Source organism: Nannospalax galili, unplaced genomic scaffold, assembly GCF_000622305.1.
Source record: "Nannospalax galili isolate Female #2095 unplaced genomic scaffold, S.galili_v1.0 scaffold305, whole genome shotgun sequence".
NCBI lineage: Eukaryota > Metazoa > Chordata > Mammalia > Rodentia > Spalacidae > Nannospalax > Nannospalax galili.
The window spans coordinates 5,638,169-5,662,948 of NW_008356258.1; the positions used below are offsets into that span (position 1 = coordinate 5,638,169).

General features: G+C 36.1%; 1 protein-coding gene across 2 annotated transcripts in view; it reads left to right on the top strand.

Annotated features, from left to right (window-relative positions):
• The window catches only part of Rbm46 (RNA binding motif protein 46), a 47,190-nt gene extending 25,133 nt beyond the window's left edge, over positions 1-22,057 (top strand). Inside the window, exons 5-6 of one of the 2 annotated variants that reach the window (XM_029556749.1) lie at positions 12,470-12,529; positions 21,748-22,057. In XM_029556749.1, the coding sequence (XP_029412609.1) occupies positions 12,470-12,525 (56 nt within the window). In that variant the 3' untranslated portion in view covers positions 12,526-12,529; positions 21,748-22,057. Of the gene's footprint in view, positions 1-12,469; positions 12,530-20,538; positions 20,684-21,747 lie in introns of those variants that run through there. The other variant, XM_008854292.2, reaches the window with a different exon arrangement.
• The last annotated feature ends 2,723 nt before the right edge of the window (positions 22,058-24,780 follow it).

Genomic DNA, 24,780 nt, shown 5'->3' on the forward strand with positions numbered 1-24,780 from the left:
TGTCTGGTGCTTGCTATGTAGACCAGGCTGGCCTTGAACTCACAGAGCTCTGCCTGCCTCTGCCTCCCAAGTATGGGATTTATATATATCTTTTGCATAGTGGAACAACAGTAAAAAAAGTAGAAGAGTCAGTCACCCAGCTCTTTTCTAGTAGGATGGTGCATCCTTTGGATGCTTTCTTCTCCTAATTTGCCTGTACATTGTCAAAACCAAGTTTAGGAATATTTCATAAAACAGTTTTAGAATTTTTTTGTAACAGAGGATCTGGAATAATACTTATATGTGTAATAATGTATGAAGCCAATATTTGTTCCATAATTACATTTATTTAGGAGTTTCTTTATGAATTAAATAAGCTTGAGCCTTTATTGTATAATTTCTTAATATCTTTGGCTAATACATTCTTTAAAACTTGCTTTAATATATTAATTTTTAATGTTATTTCTGTATTAGTGGTTCATTTTCTAGTTTTATCATTCAATTCATATTTTAAAATGGTTTTAATTCTTTCCCTCATAAGAAATGTTACGGTATATTTTACCACATAGATTTCATTCTTGGATGTCAGCAGCAATTCATAATTCTGCCACATGGTGTCGCCTAAATACATTTTTTTTAAAAGTGTGGCTTTAAAACGCGTTTGTTTCATGTTATATTGATTTTTTTTCTTTTCCTCTTTCCTCTTTGGTTTTGAATCTGGAATATTGGTATGAGACACAGCAGCTAGACTTCTTCAACTTATTGTGCTTTATTTTGCTTCTTGGTATTTAACACAACAGTTTATGTTGAAGCAGTATAATCTAGTGAATGGGCTAGTGACCGGTGACATGTTTAAAGTAAGGGTTTTACTGCGATGAATTTATTTTGTGCTGCTTTTCTCTTCTTGAGACAGGGTCTCATGGAGCCCAGCTGGCCTCATACTTGCTGTGTAGCTAGGGCTGGGCTTGAACACCTGATCCTTCGGCCGCCACCTCGCAAATGCTGAGATTGCAGGTGTTCTCCACTATCTTCAGACATTTTGTGCTTCTAATCATCCTAAAATTATTCCATGTTAGTTGCTTACAGACCTTTTGTTTAAAGTCAGAGCTACTCTTAGAAGCTCATTATGTGATGTCTGATCAAGCCTAGAGCAAGTCAACCTTTGTTCCAGAGAAGTACACCCTTAGTCCTAACCCCTGGTAGCATATTACCTCCAAGAATGCTACACTTGCCTATGAGCGCAAAACAAAACACAATTATAAATATTGTTCCCAACCAATTACAAGTTTTAAACCAACAGACTATTAATGCTGTCTGGATGTTTTTGCTCCTAAAAGTGTTGTTATTTGGTCAGAATTGTATTAGTTACACGTTGGGTCTTACTTGTCTCATAGCAAGTGGTGCTTGAACTATAAACTTATCTGGATTTGGATTTTTATATAAGTAGTAGCTCATATTTTAAGGGAATAAGTAGTTGGGTATCTAAATATAATATATTTATATATTGATTTGATTCAGCACTTAAAATATTTATGCCATCCTGGTAGCATACAATTTATATTATAATCGTGTCTATAACTTAGACTAAAATGTATATAAGACTTGGTCTAGGTGTATAGCTCAATTGTGGCCTTCACTCTTAGTATCATTATATGCTGGGCTCTATCCTCCCAGTCCCCCCAAAAAGTGTAGCGTTCCACAATCATTACAAACCATCAACATATGGGGATTATATTGCCTGATAATTTGGTGAGTAAACTCTGGAACTATCTTTTGTTGTGTCTTTAAATGATACAACTTGATCTTTGTATACAAACAATCATGGAGTTGACAAACATGAATTAATAAAAATATAAACAAGGATATAAAGCTTCAGGTTTTTTGTTTGATTTGTTCTGTTTTTGAGACTGGTTCTCTTTGTAGCCCCAGCTGGCCTGAAACCTTGCTGCATAGACCAGGCTAGTCTTGATCTCACAGAGATAGACCTGCCTCTGCCTCCAAGTGCTAGGATTAAAGGGATGTGCCACCACACTCAGTTAAGCTTCAGTTTTTAAAATAGAATAGGTATCTATGTTTATCTTTCCTTTATCTGTGTTTTGATTGTGCTTTATTATTTTTTAAGTATATTGTTTCTGTTTTTGTTATTGAACAGGATGACCAAAAGCAGCTTGAGGAAGGAAAGGATTTATTTGGCTTGTAGGTTATAGTCCATCGTCAAGAAGGCCAAGGCAAGATCCTGGAGGCAGGAACTGAATTAGAGACCAGGGAGAAATGCTGCTTACTGGCTTGCTACCCCTGACTTGCTCAGCTAGCTTTCATATACAGCCTAGGCCCACTTGCTTAGGCTAGGATGGCACTGGCCGCAGTGGGCTGGGCTCTCCTACATCAATTAGTAATCAAGAAAAGATGTCACAGACATGTCCACAAGCAGAAATTCCTCAGTTGTGATTTCCTCATCCCAGGTGTGTCAAGTTGACAACAAAACTAAGCAGGACAGTAATAGAATTATTTTTCCTTTTTAAAATTTTTTTCTTATAATCCTATTTTGCTTATGGATTACTGTAAGACCACGAGCCTGTTAATTTTTCATGTTAACTTTGTTTCAGCAGTACGTGTTCATGCCTGCTTGTTTACTGGTCCAGAATATAGGAGAAATGAATGTCATAAAACTGGAAGCAAGTGTGCCATATATTGGATGACTTTTCCCCCCTTTTTTCTGCTGCCTTAACATTTGGTTCAAGAGTCAAACAGATCTGGGGCTGAAGAGATGGCTCAACGGTTAAGAGTAGTGGTTGCTCATGCAAAGGACCCGGGTTCAGTTCCCAGCACCCACCTAGTGGCTAACAACTATCTGGAACTCCAGTTTTAGGGAATCCAAAGGCTTCTTCTGACCACTGCGGGCATTGTACAACACAGGTGCACTTACAGGCATGTAGGCAGTACAGTCATATGCATAACATAGGCTGGCCGTGGTGGTGCGCACCTTTAATCCTAGCACTGGGGAGGCAGAGTCAGGCGGATCTCTGTGAGTTCAAGGCCAGCCTGGTCTATGTAGTAAGTTCCAGGACAGCTGGGGCTACAGGGAGACCCTGTCTCAAAAGTACCAAACAAAAAATAATAAAGTATATTTTAAGAGTGACCAGTGGATTTATGTATTTAGTGGATTTATGAAATTCTAGATTATTTGGGAACACAAGATTTATAGGGTTCCAAATGAACCATTAAGAATATATAGCAAACATATTTGAAATTGTGTATGACATTAAAAAGTTAACTTTTAAACAAAAGTTAGGAATGATCAACGCGAAGAATATCCATTAATTTAATGGGATCTTACCTTTGTGTATCTGTGTATTTCACAGAGAGATAAAGAATCCTTTGAGGAATTCCTTTGCATGAAATTTAGCTGCACAAAGTATAGATATGATGATTTCAGAGCATTGGAAAGTTACTTTTTTCTTGTAAAGATCAGAGAAGAGGAGAGTCTAAGAAATATAATTACCTACTCAATGTAAAGTACTCCTAGTTCTTAGGGGAATTTGCAAATAGAAAAGTTTTTCTTTTATTTTTTGTTTTTGCTGTGATTTACTTGTTTTTTAGCTCTTACAGTGAAATACAGGCAGGCATCTGTAACTTTTCTTATTTATGCACCAGCATTGAAAAAAAAACCCTCACTTCTTGATGCTGGAGAGATGACTCAGATGTTAGGTGTGTTTGGGTAGTCAAGAGGACTAGAATAATTGGGATCTCAGCACCCCTATAACATGCCAGGCACCCTGCAAGTGCCTGTAATTGTAGCCTGAAGGGATCCAACACCCTCTTCTGTCATCTCTTTGTGCACACGCACCTGTGTACACTTACATAGAGACATACATGCACATAAATAAAACAAAATTTTAAACATCTTCATTTTTCCTTGTTTCTTTCTTATGCTTTATTGCTTTATGCTGTAGTAAGGGAGTTGCTACATAAACTAACATAGGGGTGGGGAGGCAAATTGCCAGGCTTGGGATAAACTTTTTTTTTTTTTTTCGGTCCTTTTGAGACAGGGTCTCCTTGTAGCTCCAGCTGTCCTGGATTCACCATGGAGACCAGGCTGGCCTTGAACTCACAGAGATCCACCTGCCTCTGCCTCCCGAGTGCTGTGATTAAAGGTGTGCGCCACCACACCCAGCCTAATTTTTAATTTTTGAGAATTTTATAGTTGAGTATTGTCTACATTATTTCCATTCTTCCCAGCCCCCCACCAACTCCTCCCATGTACTCCCACTCTCTCCAATTTCTTGCCATCTTCTTTATTATTGTTATATATACATGCATTTGTAAATTGTGCATTATGAAATATATGAATTATGAAATATATATAATGCACTGAGTCCATTTAGTGGTGCTTGAGTGTACCTGTGTGCGTGTTTAAGTGCTTTTCAGGGTTGGTGCTAGGAATCCAACTAAGTCATGCTAGGACAGCAAGTGCTCTTGTCCACTGAGCCATCTGCCCAGCCCATTTTATCCACCATTTATTGAAGATAACCATTTCCCTCATGACTTTGCAGTGTCATGTTAGCATTAATCAGTAGTATATGTGCACATGGTCCCCGTGAATATGTTTATATAAGATACACGATTGATTCTGCATTTTTATATTGATTTGTTTGTACTTGCACCAGTGCTACACTGTCTTCATTGCATAACTTTCTGAAAACTTATTTGGCAGAGACTATTTTCTTTAATTTATTTTCTTCACAATTCTCTTAGCTCTACTCAGACTTCACATCTTGGTTGGATCATGCAGCTTTAGGATCATGCAGCTTTCTCTGAAAAAAGTCTTGCTGAGATTTAGAGTGAAATTGAATTGACTCTGTAGACTAGTTTGGGAATTGGTAACATTTTTATACTTTTGTGCCTTCAGCTTCATGAGCATGGTTCATCTTCCTTGGTTTAGGATTTAATTTCTTTCACATATTTAGCAGTTTATTTTTTATCTTTTACATCTTTCATTGACTTATTTCTTAGCATTAATTATTTTCAGTGTCATTGTAAAAGGTGCCTTTTAATCTTGATTTCTAATTCATATTTTCTGTAAATATAAACAATCGTTTGATTCTTACAGTTTGACTATAGTACCTCTTATATATTTATAGTATGTGTCAACTACTTTAAACTTTTTTAAAAAAAACTATACTTTGTCTCATTGCATTGGCTGGAGCTGTTTGCTTATCATTGAATACAGACGTTAATGGAAGGCGTCCATGTAAATTTTCACTCTTTTTACATTAAGGTAAGCTGCTTTGTATAGCTTTTATTTGTCCAAGTCATTTATGACTTAAGGATATTCGTTCCTGATGGCTGGAGAAATGTCTCAACCATTAAGAGCACATACTTGCAGAGGACTTGGGTTGGGTTTCCAATACCCACATCAGATCACTCACAACTACCTGTAACTCCAATTCTAGGGGCTCTAAACACCCTCTTCTGGCCTCTGGATGTTCATACACATGGGGCATACAGACATACATACATACATACATATAAATAAATAAAAACAGATTTTTTTTGTTCTATAGGGAATTTTGTCAAATACTTTTCTATTTAGGTAGTTGTATAATTTTTGTTTTTTATTTTAATGTGGCACATTGCATTGATATCTTAAATATTACATAATTTTTTTTTATTTCTGAAAGTATCCTAGTTTGGTCATGTTACAGTATAGTTAGTTGTTTTTGAGACAGGGTCTCCCTGTAGCCCCAGCTGGCCTGGAACTCACTATGTAGACCAGGCTGACCTTGACCTCACAGAGATCCAGCTGTCTCTGCCTAGTGCTGGGACTAAAGGCATGTGTCACCATGCCTGGCTTTATTTTTTATTTTTTTTTTTAAGAATTTTACATCTCTATTCATTAGTACAATGGACTTGTATCGTTTCTTCATGAAAAAACAATTGAAAAATTGCTTTGTATTCTTGAGAGGTTTGTATAACATGCATAATATGTATAAAATGTCATATGAAAAGAAATCCCAGTTTAGAGTTTCCAACTTTTTTATTGCATATAAAGCTATAAATTTCTCTCAAAGGTATGGTTATAGCTGTTTCCTTATATTTTGATATTTTTCATTTTTATCATTTATTTCAAAATATTACCTATTTTGATTTCTCTTTAAACTATTAGTATTAATTTCTAATACCATATTGAAAATTTTGTAATCATTTTATTGTTGATAAAAATTCTTCTATTAAATGAACCAACTAAAGAAAATATTCTGTGCCTACCTAAAAATTGTGTTTGCACTCGTTAAGTACAATGTGTTAGTTCCCAAAGGGTCACTATAGCAAAGTAGTACAAATTGGGTGGCTTAAATAACAGAAGTCTGTTTTCCCATATTCTGGAGGGTACCACCATAAATTAAGATAGCAGGGCTTCCTTCTGAGACCTGTAGGGGACAGTCCTTCCTGGCCTTTTGAGTCTTCTGATATTTGTCACAAATCCTTCAAGTTCTTTTGTTTATAGATGCATCATTACAATTTCTACCTCTGTTATATTATAGCTGTCTTTAAACTTTGTATCTTTGTGGTTGCACATGGTGTTCTGCTATGTCTCCTACCCTTAAGGGTACCAGTCACATGAGATTATGGTGTGCCCTTCTCTAGTATGACATTATTTCACATCTGTAATGGTCACGATTCCTAATAGAGAGTCAAGTCATTTTCTGAGGTAATACTGCTTAAGACTTCAACATATCAGTGAGGGGAGGGGCACAATCCAACCCACATAGAAATAACTTATACCAATTAGGTCAAGTTTCTTACTATTCTTCCAATTTCTGTCTCTTTCGTTGCTTTAACCAAAAATCATAGTTATTCTATTAACTTAGAGATGCTAGAATTATCCAATAAAGAACAGAGATTTAGATATTTCTCCCTTTGCTTCTTTTTATTCTTTTTTTTAGAAATTAGAAAGCTTTTAGGTACACTGAAATTTAGAATGTTTTCATTTTCTGTTGAAATGAACCTTATTCTGTGCCACCCTATCTCTATATTGCATTTCTGCCTTAAAAGGGCTACTTCCTTTGGTATTGTATAAACATAAACTTTACAAGCTTTCTTTTGATTAGCATTTGTGTGCTATATATTTTCCTGTATTTTTACTTTTAGTTTTCCTAGCCTTAAGCCCAATATATAGTTAGGTCTTTGTTCAAATTTTGATCAGGTTGCATTTAGTGTACTTATGTCCTTGGGATTAAGTGTCTCATCTTGCTAATTTTTTTTCTATCTAATTTTAATTTTCTCACTTCTTACATTTTTTAAATTATTTCACTTGGATTTTAAAAAACTCTCTAACTATATTACTGTATTAATTCCACAGTCTTTACTATTCCTTTAGCAGTTATCCTGTGAACTAAAGCATGCATTTTTATTGAAGGATAATGTAAGTTCCTCTACTCTGGATGTGGTCACTCTGTGGATGGTGGTAGGTAATCCCAGTGCTTGGGAGTCTGAGGTGGGAGATTGCCACAAATTTGAGGACAGCCTGGGCTACATAGTAAGTTCCAGGTCAGCCTGGCCTAGACAAAGCAAACACTTTCTGTCACATCCTAGACAATATAGAGATCCTATTACACATTAAGTACTGTATCCTTCCAATTCCTTGATACTTCTTTACAGTTTAAACCTTATAACACCTAATTATAAATTTGTTTAAATAAATGTTGTATTACTATTTTACTGATATGTTATACTAGTTACTTTATTTTGTCTTATAGTTCCACGTGGTACAGTCTTGTCATGGCAGGAGCTGGTCACATTGCATCCAAGAAGCAAAGAGTGATGAATGTTAGTGCTCAGCTCACTTCCTCCTTTTTCTTCAGTCCAGGATCCTAGACCATGGAATTGTGCCCCCGCATGGTTAGGGTTGGTCTTCCCACCTCATTTATCCTAGTATCTTGAGAAGCCCTCATAGCCGTGGTTAGAGTTTGATGTCCTTGGTGACTCTAGAACCTGTCAAGTTGACAATATTAATCATCATAGTTATTTACTGTATTTCACTTAAAATATATATACATTCATTTGCACATTTACTGTGTACTTTGCCCTTTGTTTCATCCTGGTTTTATCGGGATCATTTATTCTGTCAAAAAGAACTTTTTTCTTCTATGTGTTTTTACATGAATATACTAGTTACAGATTATTTCAGATTTATCATTCATATACTTTGTATTTGAAAGAGTATTTTTGCTACATTAGCAGGCTTTATTTTTTGTTTTAGAAATGTCTAGTTGTTCTGTTTCAAACACTACTCTTGTTCCATTTTCTCCTTTGTGGCATTATACTTGGACGCATTAGACCTTTTCACTCTGGCCCCTTCATGGCTATTTTCCTTCAGTATTTTCTGTCCTTTTGTATGATCAATCTGTGTATTTTCTTAATTTGGTTTTTAACATGCTGATAACTGTTTATTTGAATTTCTCAGTTTGGGAATTTTATATGACTATTTATTTTGACCCTGAAGTTCTGTTTTATAACTCAGGCTGGTGTGGAACTTGCAGTCTTCCTCTGCCTCCTAAGAACGGGGACTCCAGGCCTCTGCCACTATGCCTACTCACTATGCCTAGCTTCACTTTTTATGAATTTTAGTTTTCTTCTGAAAATTTTAGCCTTTTTAATACTTAAGCATATTAGGCATAATTAATTTCTTTCCACTCATTTTTATTAGCATATTTGCATATATACACATTATATAAGCACATATTTTATGTGTGTATATGGTCTGTGTGTGGTCTTAGTACATGTATGTATGGGCGTTTTCATTGTGTGAACACACATATGTGCAGTCACCACCAGCGGGTGGCCGCTCCTCCGTTCTCACGGGCACCGCTTCTTCATTCTCACAGGCGTCAAGGCTGCTCCTCTGCTCGCCCTGGGCTGAGGCTGGTCTTCTGCCTGGCTGGTGCCATCTTCTGTCATCATTGCTTCTGCCTGGTCCCGGACCCCAGGGCTGGTGAGGAGACTGTGTCAGCGGAGCCGCATTCAGACACAGGAGACTAGGTTCAGTGACACAGATCTGGTTTATTGCAGGAAGGCACAAGCTTATATAGGGGTAGTGGTCCAGTCACAGCACAGCAAGTAGGATACCTTATTAGCATAATAGGTTTAGCATCCTATCACAGTGCAACAAGTAGGTTACCTTATTAGCATCATCCTTTTAGGATAACAGACTTAACGTCCTATCACAGAATAGCGGGTAGGATGCCTCATTAGCATACTGGGTTTCAGATTACAGAGCCCAGTGGTTGGGCTGTTGCCTCAGGCCTGCTGTATGGCTGTCAATAAGACTTTCACCTTAGGCTCAAGCCTGTCTCCCACACATATGTAAGTGTAAATGGAGGCCAGAGGTTGACTTCTGGCATCTTCCTCCACAGTCTACTGAGACAGGGTCTCCTGTTGAACATAGAACTCTGCTGATTTGTCTGGTCTCACAAGCTAGTTTGCCTGGGGAGCCCATCTCACGCCTCCCAGGGGATTACAGCCTCCTAGGTTTTGATGTGGGTGCTGGGGATCCCAACTCCAGTCTTCATGCTTGTGCAGCAAGTACTTTATCCACTGAGCTATCTCCCTATCCCCTCTTAGTGTATATTAATTGTTAAAAGATATTAAGTTTTATTCTGACATCTTTGTAACATTTAAATATACTTTGATCATACTTACCTCTCATTTTCCTCTTTTGTTCCACCTTGGCCTCCCACTGATCCCCACTGATCCCCTTTTCCCAAATAGTTTTACTTTAATAAAGCTTTGTTTTTACATATAGAGTCTGCATATGAGAGAAAATGTAGTTATCTTTCTGAGTTTGACTTCGCTTAGCATGGTGATCTCCAATTCTATCCATTTTCCTGTAGACGTCATAATTTAATATAAAATTTTTTAACATTTTTCATGTGTGTATGTATGTGTATATGTGCACATATGGCACACATATGGCACACATGGTCAGAGGAACATCTTGTTGGAATCAGTTCTTTTTTTCCATCATGTATGTTTCAGGGATTGAACTCATGTTGTCTGGCTTGGTGGCAAGCATATTTTTTTAAGAATATTTTTATTATTCCAAAGAGAGGAAATTTTTAACTCATTTTCCCAGAAATAACTTGAAGCAGGTTACATAAAAATGTATATACAATGAAGTTTAAGGGTGGAAAAGTAGGGCTATGAAATCAAAGACTAAAGCCAGGTGTGGTGGCAAATGTCCTCAGGCCCAGCAGATCTCAGTGAGTTTGAGGCCAGCTGGTCCACTCAGTGAGCTCCAGGCCAGTTGGGGTCACAGGGAGACCCTGTCCCAAAAATAATGAAAGAAAAAATAAAAAGAAAAGAAAAAAGTCAAAGACTAAAAGATTTGGTAGCAAGCATCTTTACCCACTGAGCCATCTCATCTGCCCCGTAATTTCATTTATGACTGAAGACAGCTCCACTGTTTATATTATGCTACATTTTCTTTATTCATCTTTGATGGGCACCTGGGCTGGCTCCATTGTCTTGGCTAATGTGAATATTGCTGCAATAAACATGGATATACAAATATCTCTGTGGTATGCTGACTTAGAATACTTTGCATGTATACCCAGAAGTTTGGTATACTTGGATCATGTGGTCATTTTTTCTTTTTTCTTTTTAGTTTTTTGAGGAACGTCTATACTGATTTCTGTAGTAGCTGTACTAATTTACATTCCCACTAACAGTAAATAAGGATTCCTGCCCCTTGCCAGCATTTGCATTTCCCTAATGGCTAAATATTAACAATGTTCATAAATTTATTGGCCATTTGTGTTTGAGAATTGTCTCATCAATTCTTTTGATATTTAATTTTTTTGTTCTGCATATGTTCTGAATAGTAATTCCCAGTCAGATGAATGGTTGGCAGAGATTTCCTCTCATCCTGTGGGCCCTCACTTCTTCCTCTTGTTTGTTGCCTTTGTTTTTAGTTTGTTGGACTCTTAATTTTTCAGTTCTCACCATTATGTACTGCGCTATTAGAGTCATATTCAGAATGTCATTTCCTATTCTAATATCTTGAAGTACTTTCTCTGTTTTCCTCTGTAGTTTGGACATTTCAGATACTTAAGTGTTGATTCATTTTAAAATGATTTTCTATAGGGTGGAAAATCGAAGTCTAGTTTCACCTTTTACGATGCAGATTTCCAGTTTCTCATCACCATTTGCTAAAGAAGTTGTCTTTCTCTGTCATATGTTACTAGCATCTCTGTTAAGAATGAGATTTATTTCTGAGTTAATTCTTTTCCTTTGTAGTTTTTATGCCGATATCAAGATAAAGTTATTTTAATATTCAGTTTTGAAATTATTATCTAAATATCATAGAGATCTGTTTCTGTTGACTGCTGCTTCTGTCGATTTTAGGTGATCTTTTTTTATTTTTCATATTACCAGTTATTTTTGAGTAAATGTCAGATATTGAATATGAAGAATTGCTGAGAGTTTGAAGTCTAGCATGATGTTTCTTTACTCAGAGAGGATTTATTTTGGTATTACAGAGGTACCAAAGGACTGAGATTCCTTAGATTGCATTAGTCCAACAGTAATTAAGATGGTTTCCAAGTTCACTTAAATTGTTAGTCTACTATGGGTTAAGTTTCACCAGTTCATCCTGGTCACCAGTAGCTCCCCATCTCTTAGTTCTTGAAAATTTTCTTGTCATCTTCCCTTGTTTCTCATGTCCCTTTTGAGAATTGACCAACCCTTACAGGGACAAAGGTACTTTTCAAAGAGTACTATATCTCTTTGGATTTTCAGCTTGTCCCAGATCAAGACCTTATAATTTGTTATGATCTTGACTGTTGTCAATACTTTCAGGCAGATGCTTTTGACTTTTAATGTTTAAAACCAATGTTGATTAATATTACCTAGTTCATCATATGGTAATAGGTTACTGTGATATTTTTCTATTGAATTATCTTCAAAGTGTTATTTAAAAATCTCTACAATGTTTTTGGAAATCATCAAACATTTTTTACCTGTGTATATTTTTATGTAGTTTCTTAGCATGGAGTTAGATATACATTCTTGATGGAAAGGTTTAAGACATACAAAGAAATAAGAGCTAAAATGGAAGTTCATAGTGGAACTATAAATGGTTATATTAGGTTTCAGGTTTTTTAGCTTAGTATTATTTTGGTCATCTATTTCTTCTTAAGGCAGGAAGGAAATGATAATTTATATGTAAATCACTATGCCTATAGAATATTTAAATTTCCTAAATTTGCTTAGATTCTTTGGTTCTACCTTTCTGAAATTATGCAATCTCATTTTGAAAATCCTTTCTTTATCTTAATAGGGTAGTATTTGCCACTTGTCTGTTTTTCTCTAAAGTTTATTTTCCAAATTACTGATCAAAACATTTTAAAGTTATCAAGGATTCCATGCACTTCCAAGATAGGCCTAACATCAATCTAAAGACTCAATTCTTTTCTGTCTTCACTGCTTACAGATAGGGAACACAGTCTCTTCAGCCTGGACCTGTGTAGAAGAATTTGGAGGAAATAAGCAGGTAAGAAAACATCTTTTAGGAATTTTGTGGTATACTTTCTTTTCAGAAAGCAGTTCTAGGTTAACCCTGTGACTATAGGAGGTGTTTAGAACTGTCGAATAAAAACACTGGGCACTGTTTTGTTTATAGTAGCTTTGCTAGATATACCCATTAAGCAAAATTTTTAAAGTTAAATGGTTTCCATATTTCAGGTCCTTTCAGAACTTTGAGCATGATAATGTACATTGAACCACTGAGATGGAAAACAGTAGTATATAAGTCAGGTATACTTAGAGTGAATGCTGTCTTTCAGTTACCCAGTATTTCTCAAACTTACCTAGAATAAGAATCAATTTTTCCTACCTTAGTAAACCAATATATTTTTTGAACTCAATTTTGTGTTCTCATGAGAGTACTAAGAAAGATAACTTTCAGAGAAATTAAAAGGTAGTTTATGATTTGAGTGAAGGTTATTACAAGCTCTTTTTTATATGTAAAAACAAAGACAGTGCTATGGTTTCTGGGGATCAATCCATATATAACCCAGTGTTCTTGGGTAGGTTACTTTACCATTTTGTGTCTTGATTTCCACAATATCAAAGGGAATAATATGAGTACTTGCAAAACTGTCAGGGTTTCAGTTGTAACTGATCTTATATGGTTATTTGTGGCATGTACTAAGTATTCAAGAAACATGACCTATTATTAATATAATACATTCTTTAGATAAAAAGAGGAATATGGTGGCGAATGCTTTTAATTTCAGCACTTGGGAGGCAGAGGCCAGCCTGGTCTACATAGCGAGTTCCAGGCCAGCTGGGGCTACAAGGGAGTCCCTGTCTCGGGGGCAGGGAGAGAGAGAGAGAGAGGGAGAGGGAGAGGGAGAGGAATAGGCTTATTATTCTTGACACTTAACAGACTTTAAACTTATACTTGAAGATCTTAGCAAATTTGTAGGTCCAAATCTTAAATCTTAGAATAAAACTAGAAATATGTGGTACCAGTTTGGGAACTAGCTTCTAACTAGCTTCTTTATGTCTTTAATAATTTAAAGTTTGAATTATGAGTTCAAACTTTATGGGGACTGATTTTTATTGACAGAAATGAAAGTTGAAAAGAGTTGCCATCTTTAAGCCTAAGCCTTTCTCTTCACTGTGGCCCAGGTAGTTTATCTAGTGCTACACTTTTTGACCTGTTCTGAAGCCTAGAGTGTTACAACTCTAGCTGTAAGTTTTGCTCTGAGAAACTACTATCCTATTGCTCTTTCTCAGATGGTTAGAAACTAGCATTAAGAGGAGTCTGTTATAATTATATCAGCATAAAGTGGGCAAATTGGGAGCTCTAGATAGGGTTTGTTTGGTCTCTTTACTTTAGAAGGAAAACAATTGGACTAATTTCAGTTAGAGTCACTTTATATTTGGTCCTTCTTCATTCTTTAGTTTGTGTGTTCAGTCTTGGTCCTAAAGGCATGTGTTTGTAACTGTTGATTTTACATACTAGGTGATGTTTTTTCTATTTTGTTGTCAGTGTTTGGTTTCCTATTATGTCATTAAAATTGTCAAATTGATTTGCAAAGGTGTTCCCTGAAGAAACTATTTCTACATCAAACACATTTTGGGGAAAACTTTGTACTGCATGCTCTTGATTTTTTTAACGTAACATGCACATATATATATGCATGTTATGTTAAAAAAATCAAGGAAGCAACTTGTCAGATTTTCTTCTAACTTTTCTAAACCTTTCCCACAATGACTGCTAAGGGATTCCTGTAGACATGCTTGCGCTTGAATCATCTGGGATATCGTTTGGGAAACACTGAAACTAACCCAAAGAATTTTATTTGTGTGTTTATAACTTGGTTGAGGGCTAATTAAAACATATTTAAATGCACCTAATTAAATTGCACCCTTAATCTATTTTGATTTATGTGTATATCTGAAGTGATATCATAGTCAAGAAAACAAACATTCCAGTCACCCCTAAAAGTGACATTGTGCTCTTGTGTAATCTCTTCTTCTTTCTGCTTTCTTTCTCAGACTTGAGTTGCATCTTTCTAGAATTTCACTCTTAGCTTGGTGTGGTTGCTCATACCTGTAATCCCAATACTTGGGAGGCTCAGGCAGGAGGATTCAGAGTTCAGTTGTTCAGTGTCAGACTTGGCTACATAGCAGAGTTGAGAGCTTAGCTCAATAAACTGAAACAGGCCAGCAAGGTGTCTTGACGGTAAAGGCACTTGCTGACAAGACCAGCAAACTTAAGTTTGATCCTCAGAACCCACATGGTGGGAGGAGAGAACTGATTGTTGTACACATTGTCCTCTGATCCCCCCATGCACTCTGTGACACAACACAACACAACACACACACAACTCTCTCTCTCTCTCTCTCTCTCTCTCTCTCTCTCTCAACAAAATGGTTCTTTAAATAAAATTGCAACTTTTTTAGCACATTAAGTGAGGAAATGAGGAGTCCCATGCACTGTATAGAGGCTGTGGAAATAAAGAGGTACAGGTCAAATACAGGTATCTTAGAGAGAAGCACCATTGACCGGTTTTCTGTTCTTTAGCCCGTAGTTTAACTTTTGAGATGCTTTCTGTCAAATATCCTGCTCAAGAAGATTGTTCCAAAAGGCTGGTCAAGTGGAAATGATACCCTCCTAAGAACCAAGAGACCTAATTATTGACTTATTCTTTTTCCACTTAGCTGTGGAAATACAGGTCTGCTTTACCCAAATCAGTGGTCTTGTGTCTTTGTCATTTATATGAATGAGGTCATTTGAATTAAAGACTTGTAAAGTTTCAGCCTATTCCCAGTTTTTGATTTGAAATTACAGAATTTGATTAGTCAAAAATTTTATTAGTATTATAAAATGACAAAACCCAGTACAAATAGCAAAAGGGGGGCTGGAGAGATGACTCAGCAGTTAAGAGTACTGACTGCTCTTGCAGAGGACCTGGGTTCAGTTCCCAGCACCTACATGGTGGCTAACAACTGCCAGTAACTGCAGTTCCAGGGAATCCAATGTCTTTTTCTGACCTCTGTGGATGTTGCATGACACGGGTGCACTTATATACAGGCAATACACAAATACACATTAAAAATAAAAACAAGGGGCTGGAGAGATGGCTCAGCAGTTAAGAACACTCGTTATTCTTGCAGAAGACCGGGGTTCGAATCCCAGCACCCATGTGGCAGGTAACAACAAGTCCAGTCCCAGGGGATCTGACAGCCTCCTCTGGCCTCTGTGGCATTGCATGACACAGGTGCACATGCCTAAATGCAGGCAATACATGCATACACATAAAATAAAAATAATAATTTTTTTAAAAAGTTAAAACATAGCAAAAAGGCTTGAAAACATCTGAATGAAGATGTTTATAAATAATGACCACATTATTAGTCATAAGGAAATCAAAATTAAAACCATAGTGAAATATATTTTCACTTCATATATTGATATAACTGATTTAAAGTATGGTGTGGTGGTGCATCCCTGTAATCCCAAAGCTTTGGAGGCAGAAACAGTATAGGCTTGAGGCCATTCTGGTCTAGGTCTATGAAAAGTAAATTCCAGGCCAATCAGGGCCACAGAGTAAGTTTTAGGCTTAAAAAATCCTGCAATACCAACTGTTGCTGAAGATGTGGCACCCAAATAGAGATCTCATATTTTAGTGTTGTGAGTATGAAGTGGTTGCAGTGAAGAACTCTAAAACATAATGTCTCTACCCTGTTCCTCAGCACACCCACTTCCAGGTATTTACCCTAAAGAGAAAACATCACAAACGGTTTATAGAAGAATCATCATAGCAGCATATTCATGAACATAAAGTTATAAGCAGCTTATCTATTAATCAGCAGGTGAATGCATAAAACTTGTGGTATATTCATTCAGTGGAATAATACTCAACAATAAAAGGGAAGAAATTGCCAAAATGTATAACATGAGGGGCCGGAGAGATGGTTCAGTGGTTAAGAACACTGGTTGTTCTTGCAGAAGACATGGGCTTGAATTCCAGCACCCACATGGCAGCTAACAACTGTCCGTAACTCCAGTTCTAGGGGATCCGACAGCCTCTTCTATCCGTGGGCATTGAATGACAAGGTGCACTTACCTACGTGCAGGCAATACGTGCATACACATAAAAAGAATAAAATATTAAAAAGAAAAAATGTATATAACATGAATGAATCTTAGGAATTACACTGAACCAAAGAAGCTAGACATAAAAAAAATACTAAAAAGCAACAAAATATAAAAACAGGTGGAAATTAACCCATGGTGATAGAAATCAGAAAGTGATCTCTAGCAGAAGGGCTACTAACAGAAAAGAGGCCCAAACTCATTGAAATGAACACATAGGGTATGTGCCTCTTACTGTAAGTTGTGCTGCAATTTTAAGTATTAAGACAGCTGAATAACATGAAGTATAAAATTTAAATTCTGAAATTAGCCCTGTATTATTTAGTAAGAAGGAGAAAGAGGGGTACAGATCGGTCTGGGGCAGAAACAGTGGGATTGAAGAATTGAGGATGGATTTTAAGAGGATAATCTGGGGCTGAGGGAACAAGTGTGTATATGCTAGGAATTTTAACTCATTTCTTAATTTTTTTCTTAAACATTAACAAAAATTTAATCTTTTTTCTATGCTATGTAAATTATATCTAAGGAAAATGTTTCTACTCCTTAGTTTATTCCATTAGTTATATATTTTCAGTTTACAGTCCATTCATTATCTTTTTCGACATGTATTCTATTTTCTAGTCACTCAGATATTTTTCTGAATATACTTAGGTTCTTAGTGGCTTTAAGAATAGGATTTCTGAAATGCTTGTAAAATCTTTATACCTGAAGTCTGGCCTCATTTTTGTAGTTATTTTGAAGATTCTAAAAATTTATCCTATGCAAATAATTATCTGAGTCAACTTTTTAATTTAGTTTAATTAATTTAATTTAGCACTTAATTTAGTTTTCTTAAAAATAAGAATACAGCAAGTGGCCCATGTTCATTTAAAGCATTATAGTAGAGGACTGTCATAAATGCTAATGAGCATGGTGCTTATAGCCAGCTCTCCACCTTGTTTTTAAATCTCCCCTGAGGATGTCTTTTGAATCCATATTTTGTGAATAGGCAGCATTAGCGCTTGAATAAAAACAAGCGATTTTTCTTTGAAAACTGCATTCTCTATCTGCAGAAGTCACTTTTAAATTATGTTGTTGATGAACATACTGGTAAAATGTAAAGATCTAGGTGTCCTCGTGGTACCTGACTAGTAAGGGACTTAAATATATTTGCATAATAATCTCCAAGAGGAAAAAATTGGAACTTTTTTTTTGGTCTTTTTGAGACATCATCTCCCTGTAGCTCCTGCTGACCTGGAACTCACTATGTAGACCAGATTGGCCTTGAACTCACAGAGCTCCTCCTGCCTCTGCCTCCTGAGTGCTGGGACTAAAGGCATGCACCTTTTGTGTTTTACCATTCATTCTTATAATAGTATTTTGCAACTTCCAAAGTAAGGTAATTATGAAATATCATGATTCCTATATGACCCCCTATTTGACCTCCTGGTTTTATAAGCTATTTTTCCCAAATAGAGTAATTAGAATAAAGCTAACATTGATTTAAAACTTACTATTTGCCCTACTCCCAACATTTCAGTGACTCAATTTTATGTGAGGACTACAGACCAAGATCTAAAGCCATATCTGCCCTGGAGCCAGTCTTCACCTGTCCACACCCCAGACAGAGGTCTGAGCCCATGAGCCTCCAGTCCCCCAAGGATGACCTTGCTCACCCTGGGTGGGAAGCAGCTGGGAGCCTTGTTCCTGAGACAGAACCCAGATCATTTCTATTTCATTGAAAGGCCAACTCCCTTATGAGGAATCAACCTCCACCCAGCCTGACAGCTTAAAACACATTTCTAGAAAGCCTCAAAAATGCCCTGGGTTAGAAACATTTGTTACAGTTCCAAGTACATTTGTTCTGTATTTAATGAGTGAATTACTGTTTCTTTAACCAAGGTACTAATTGCTGCAGAAACTAAAGGAATCAGGGCGCTTTTGGTCCAGGAACAGAAACATTGGAAGTACTTTGAACTCTTTTTTTTTTTCTTTGATATATTTATTTGTATGAGGCTTTTGGATACTCATAACTTCCCCCCCTCCTCTGAAGAGGTGACCCTAAAATCTTTTAAGGATTAGATACAAGCTCCAAAATACTTTCAACATTTTTGACCTTTGGAACAGTATGTTGCTAACAGGCCCAAGGACATTTTGACTTTTAGCCAAGAAACTGGCTACTTTTCTTTGGGGTCTTTTTACCCTAACTGCCTAGCCAGTTCCTGTCTCCTATTCTTATCACACCATCCTCTGAAGAAGTCATGCAAATTGCCAGTAGGGAATAGGGACGCAGACTGCTCTGGCTTCTTTCATGCTGAACAGGGACTCAGAGTGAGGCAATTGGAGTACCCCCTCAGTGGGTCTATCTAAAAGACTACCAAAACTTTTATCTCTAAGGGGAGAAGAAAGTCCTTGAATTGTGAATAAGAGATGTAGAAGAAGTAAAGGCAAGAGTAATTAGCATTACAAGTTCTAGACAGGGAACTAGAAAAAAGTCAGAACAGAGCAATTTTCAAATGTTCATATGAGTACATTGGAAATTCTTGACATGGGCTTCCAAAATCATCCCTCTATTGGGTTTCTCCTTATTTTTCTTTTGTCTTCCAAGGGTGGACTCTAGAGTGGTGGATTCAGGATTTGCTTGCAGGTATTTTGATAGCTGTTGGAGTGGTTAGAATCAGTGTCCGTTCCCTCTCAAATGCTTCTAGATAGGGGGAGAAAACGAATTTATCCATCATTTTAGAACAATAGCCTGTTGCCTCCCTTAGCTACAGGTGGGCATTACAGTATTAGAGACCAAGATTTGAAATCTTACATCTGAGCAGCACTTTCTGATTCAGAACAAAAGCATCAATGAGAGATAACTGTCTAACTTTTTAAAAATTGTTGCTTGTTATGTAGCCTTTAGCTATGCATATGGACTCTTAAAAAATTATATTGGCCCCTTTAATCTTTGGTTATACTTTCCTTTTGACTGTTTAAGGCCATACAGTTGGTCCAGATAAACCAATTTATTTTTACTCTTAAGGTCCTTTGAGGATCTGTTCCTCATGGGTCACATGGGCTTGGGAGGAGCTCCTGGCTCCTTTCTTTTAACAGTTCCATCTATGCGAAGATAAGTCAAAGGTCCTGTTCGACCATTGTCTGGCTTCACTGGAAGCATGAATGAGATGTTTCCTCTGAGTTGACCCTCTTTTTGTAGGCTGGATGCTGGTTCAAGTCCATCTCATGGGGTCTTCATGTCCTCCCTGAACAAGAGAACAGGTGACTCACCACAGTTACAGGACATTTTGAGAGATGATCCATAGTCCCCTGAAACTTATTTGACCTTGGAGGGCAGGGGGCAAAAACTGTCCTTTAAGTCCCTCTAACCACATTAGTATAGGCCTCAAACTATGGCTGTTAGACATCTAATAAGGTTAGTTTCACCAGTCTGGTACTTTTAATTATCATGTGCTGTGTAGATAAGTCTTGGGTAAAAAACAAAGTATTCTCAGATAAACCTTGACTAGATAAATATTTTGTTCCTTAAACTAGTTGACTAAACTATGACCATAGAAATTTTAAGATTATGTCAGTAAAACATAAAACCACCAGTGGTTCAACTTATGCTCAATATTTTAACCCCCAGATGAAATAGATTCTTTAGAAGAAAAACATTCTGATGGTTGGCTGGAGTCATTCTACTTTGGGTGTTAGAAGAACAAATTATTTCAAATACTGAAAATACTTTGAATAGTATATTCTTAAATGTGTTTATATCTTCCTAAAACAAGCTGCTTTATTGATCTTGTGGTACCATTCATAAAAATTAAATAGGTTCAAAATTATTTTAATTAGAATTTTACAGTGCTAGAAATTAAGCCTATATACAACTGATTTTTATTTTTTCCATTTTTTTTCTTAACTAGGTCCTTTCTGGTGTTGCTTGAGCTTATTCTCCTGCAGTTGGTCTCATTCCTGTTGGTTAAACATTAAATCCCATGACAACATTAATTCTCATGTGTTATAGGCCTCATAGTGACTGTTATTATCAGGGGAAACCTTACCTGTACATTAAATGACCTTACTCCTTTTTTTCCATTCCTAGAAATACCATGACTTTTATAAATAACCATTTAATAGTCACTGTCACACTTTTGACATATACAGCAGTAAAGAACATAGTTGAGTTTTTGGAAAGCACAGGATCTACACATTTGGTCTTTAAAATACACACAAACAGAATTACTACAATTAATGAAGCAGGAAATCACTGGTGCATAAGATGAATGTTTATTTGAAATTAATATTTCAAATATAATTGTTTTAATTTGGTTAACTTTGGATATTTTTCTATACTATTAAGTTGATAATGGTTTTTGAAGTTTGATAGAGATGATTCATTTTACTGTTTTATCATACCAGTGGGACTCTAACGTTAAACTGATTTGTTAAGCTATATAAATGTTTGTATCCACATTTCAATAATGAAATATTGGACAGTTCATTTGCACCAAATGTTTTTGAAGCCCAGGGGTAATGTTTCTGCTAGTTTGATGCCTAATACCATTAAAAAAGAAAAAAAAATAGAAACTATGAATTTGCTTTTTTTTTTATCTTTTTGCCATGAATTACCCCATAGTGTCAGAACCAAATTTAAAAGAAGCTTCTTAGCCTGACATGGTTATACACTTTTAAATTCCAGCACTTGGGAGGCAGAGGCAGAGGAATACAGTTCAATGTGAGTTTGAGGACAGCCTGGTCCTACATAGCCAGTTCCAGGCCAGCTGGGGCTATAGGGAGACTGACTCTGTCTCCAAAAAAAAAAGTTTCTTTGTGGAGCAAGAGAAATCAAAGGTTCTCTTTTTTCTGTGTTAAAAAGAAAAAGATACCTAGAAATGCATTCTAGTTAGATCTTTGAAGCAGTGTATCAGCTAAAGAAACAATACTGACTTGATAGAATTCTTAAGTTTGCACCACAGTGATGATAGTCTTTACCATCAATATAGTATCACCAGGTATTTGAATGTTAGAACATTGTGTTAAAATGTGATTATAGTTTTAATGTTTTGTCTCTTTGAATTAAATTTTGTGTCCATAAAGATGTGCAGCATAATTGTTCATGTATTTATTTACAGACTACAATTTCCGTCGCAGCTCAATAAATAGTCTTTCCCCTGTTAGTGCAGCCCTCTCTTCTGGGACTCCCAGCGTGCTTCCTTATACTGCAAGGCCTTATTTTTATCCAAGCTATCTCTTGTCACCAGCACTATCACTTGCTAATGGCAGCCATGTTGGACAACGACTATATATCTCCAGTCAGGCCTCATTCTTCTGAAGAAAGTCTGTATATATTAGTATGAAAGTTTCTTTGTATAAGGCATGAAAATTAAAATATTGTTTTATTTTAGATTTGAGATTGCACATTTGGCTTTACAAACAGTGTATTTCAGCACATTAAACAGCTGTAATTCAGAATAATGGAGTGGTAGAATTTGGAAAACCGCAATTAAAAGTTTTATACACACACACACACACACACACACACACACACACACACACTATTCTTTTTAAACCTTTGGGGTTTTCTTCTATTTCCAAAGTTTGCAAAAGATCACAGTAGTTTCTGGGTGTTTTTTATGTAACAACCTTGCAAAATAGCATTTCACAACTATTAAACTATTTAAAGACAATGGTTGTACTAGATGAGATTTACCAAGGATCGCTATTTGTATTGGAGTTTTGAACAATTATATAACCGAAAGCATCTATTATGTAGAAAGAAATGATGAGACAAAAAGATTAAGATGCAAATTTTAGGCAGTAGTAAAGAAAAATCACTCTACCATTGTGGTCATTGAAAGGAACTAAATATTTTAGTTAATATTTGTTACAGAAATAAATTACAATTTTGCTGTTAATATATTTAAGGGTTTTATAGTGTTATGCTTCATTTATGTTTTTGATATTGTTTGAATAAGTGTTAATGTTTTTTAAATGTTGAAATCATGTGTTTAAGTTTTGTACTTGAAATTCTTCAACATTAAATATGTAATGCTTCTAATATTTGTGTTTTATTTTTATTGAAATGCACATAAAAATGTCTCACTCATTTTGAGAACAGTTTGCTAGGTCAACAGTTACAGTGTCTTGGGTTCAAAGTCTTCTTGAGATGAAAATCATGAAATAATTGTTAAAGAGAAAAGGGTTAGTTTTTTTAAAAAAAGTAAAAATTATTTTTAGAAACATATTGTTGATAGACTCAGAAATTTCCCTTTTACTTGAGAATAATTAATGAGAGACTGGACAAGTGAACTCAGTTGCTAGAGCTGGTACTGCTCTTGTAGAAGATTTGAGTTGGGTTCCCATCACCCACCAACAGCTCCAGGGGATCAGACTCCCCTGGACTTCAAAGATATAGGAACTTAGGTGCACACATACATAATTCAAAATAATAAAAATATATTTAAAAATAATGAATTTGGGTCTTGACTTTCATAATTCATATCATCATACATATTCCATATTGTTGTTTAACTTACCCTACAGTTGTAGAGACAGAATTTGCATACATAGAATTTAAATTGATTGTAAATAATTTTTCAATCAATTTGATTTTTGAGTTAGAAGAATACTCAGCGGTTTTTGGTTTTGGGTTTTTTTTTTTTTTTTTGTCTTTTTGAGACAAGTCTCCCTGTAGCCACAGCTGGCCTGGAACTCACTATGTAGACCAGGCTGGCTTCCATCTCACAGAGATCTGCCTGCCTGTACCTCCCTAGTGCTGGGATTAAAGGCGTGTGCCACCAAGCCCAGCTAATATATATATATTTGTCTTTTTGAGACAGGGTCTCCCTGTAGTCCCAGCTGACCTAAACTCACTATGTAGACCATGCTGGCCTTGAACTCACAAGGATCTGCCTGCCTCTGCTTCCCGAGTGCTGGGATTAAAGGTGTGTGCCACCACGCCCAGCTCTAATATGTTTTTTAATCCTCCAAAAAAGGCTCATTCCACATAAATCATCTCTAATACTTAACTTTCCAGTTCATTGCTTTAGATATTCTAACTTAATGAGTATGGACACTAAATCAGCATTTATATGTTAAAAGTGTGTATATTTTACAATGTGAATACCACATTCATGATACGCTCATAGGTGCATCTGTTCATTCAGAAAACAGTGAGTGAATGTTAGCTGCTGTAGTGTACACTGGGAATCACAGGTGACTCAGACCCTAAGCCAGGAGACACATTTAGTTTATCACAGAAATGGTTGGCCTGGCCCAGGTTATAAGTTATTACAAGTTTCCTTATGGACTTTTCACTTGTGGAAAAGAAAACCTCAAGCATTTGATAACTGCACAACCACACAAAGTATTTGAAGATCCATGGTGATATAATGGTAAGTGCATAAACTTTGGTCTCAGAATTGATTACTACTTCTGTCTCAAAACATCTCTTTGAACATGACAGTTTTTAATGTATTTGAATCACACTTAAGGTCTCTATAAAAGGGTGATGCATTCCTTTTACCATTCCTTACAATGTTAAAACCAAATATCTGCCAAGTGAATATCCTTGATATTTGGGGGGCATATTTATTTTAGGCGTGTAGTGAGTGCTTTTTTTTTTTTTTTACATTTTCATTCTCCTATCACAATTACAGAATCATTTATGTGAAACACTATCATTTTGTGCAATGGTATGGATGAGTAATCTTGTTCACATTACATGAAATTTCCCTTGACTTGTTAGCATAACAGTTATATACTATCTTAATTTCTGTGGAGCAGGTTAATTATATATGTCACTTGCTCCAAATGAAGGCTTCCTTAGTTGGTCACAAGCTATTGCTAGACCTTAGCCATGGACCAGCTTATTGGGCTGAGAAATAGTTCAAAAGACCTTTGAAAAATACTCTGTGGAGCTCTTCACAATGAAGTGGTTCACTGAAGTTAGGGAATATGGCCTTTATGGAGTCAGTCTTCAGAAAGATAGGAAAGTATGCCCAAAGTTCAACCATACCTCATAGTTCATTAGAATGGGTAAGGGTTCTGCAACAATGACTCAGAATTTAGAAGCCATAAGAGAAATGGCTGATAAATCCAAGTTAGAAGAGTCTGCTGGGCAAGAAAGTATAGGTTATATCAAAAGACATTAAACTGGAATAATA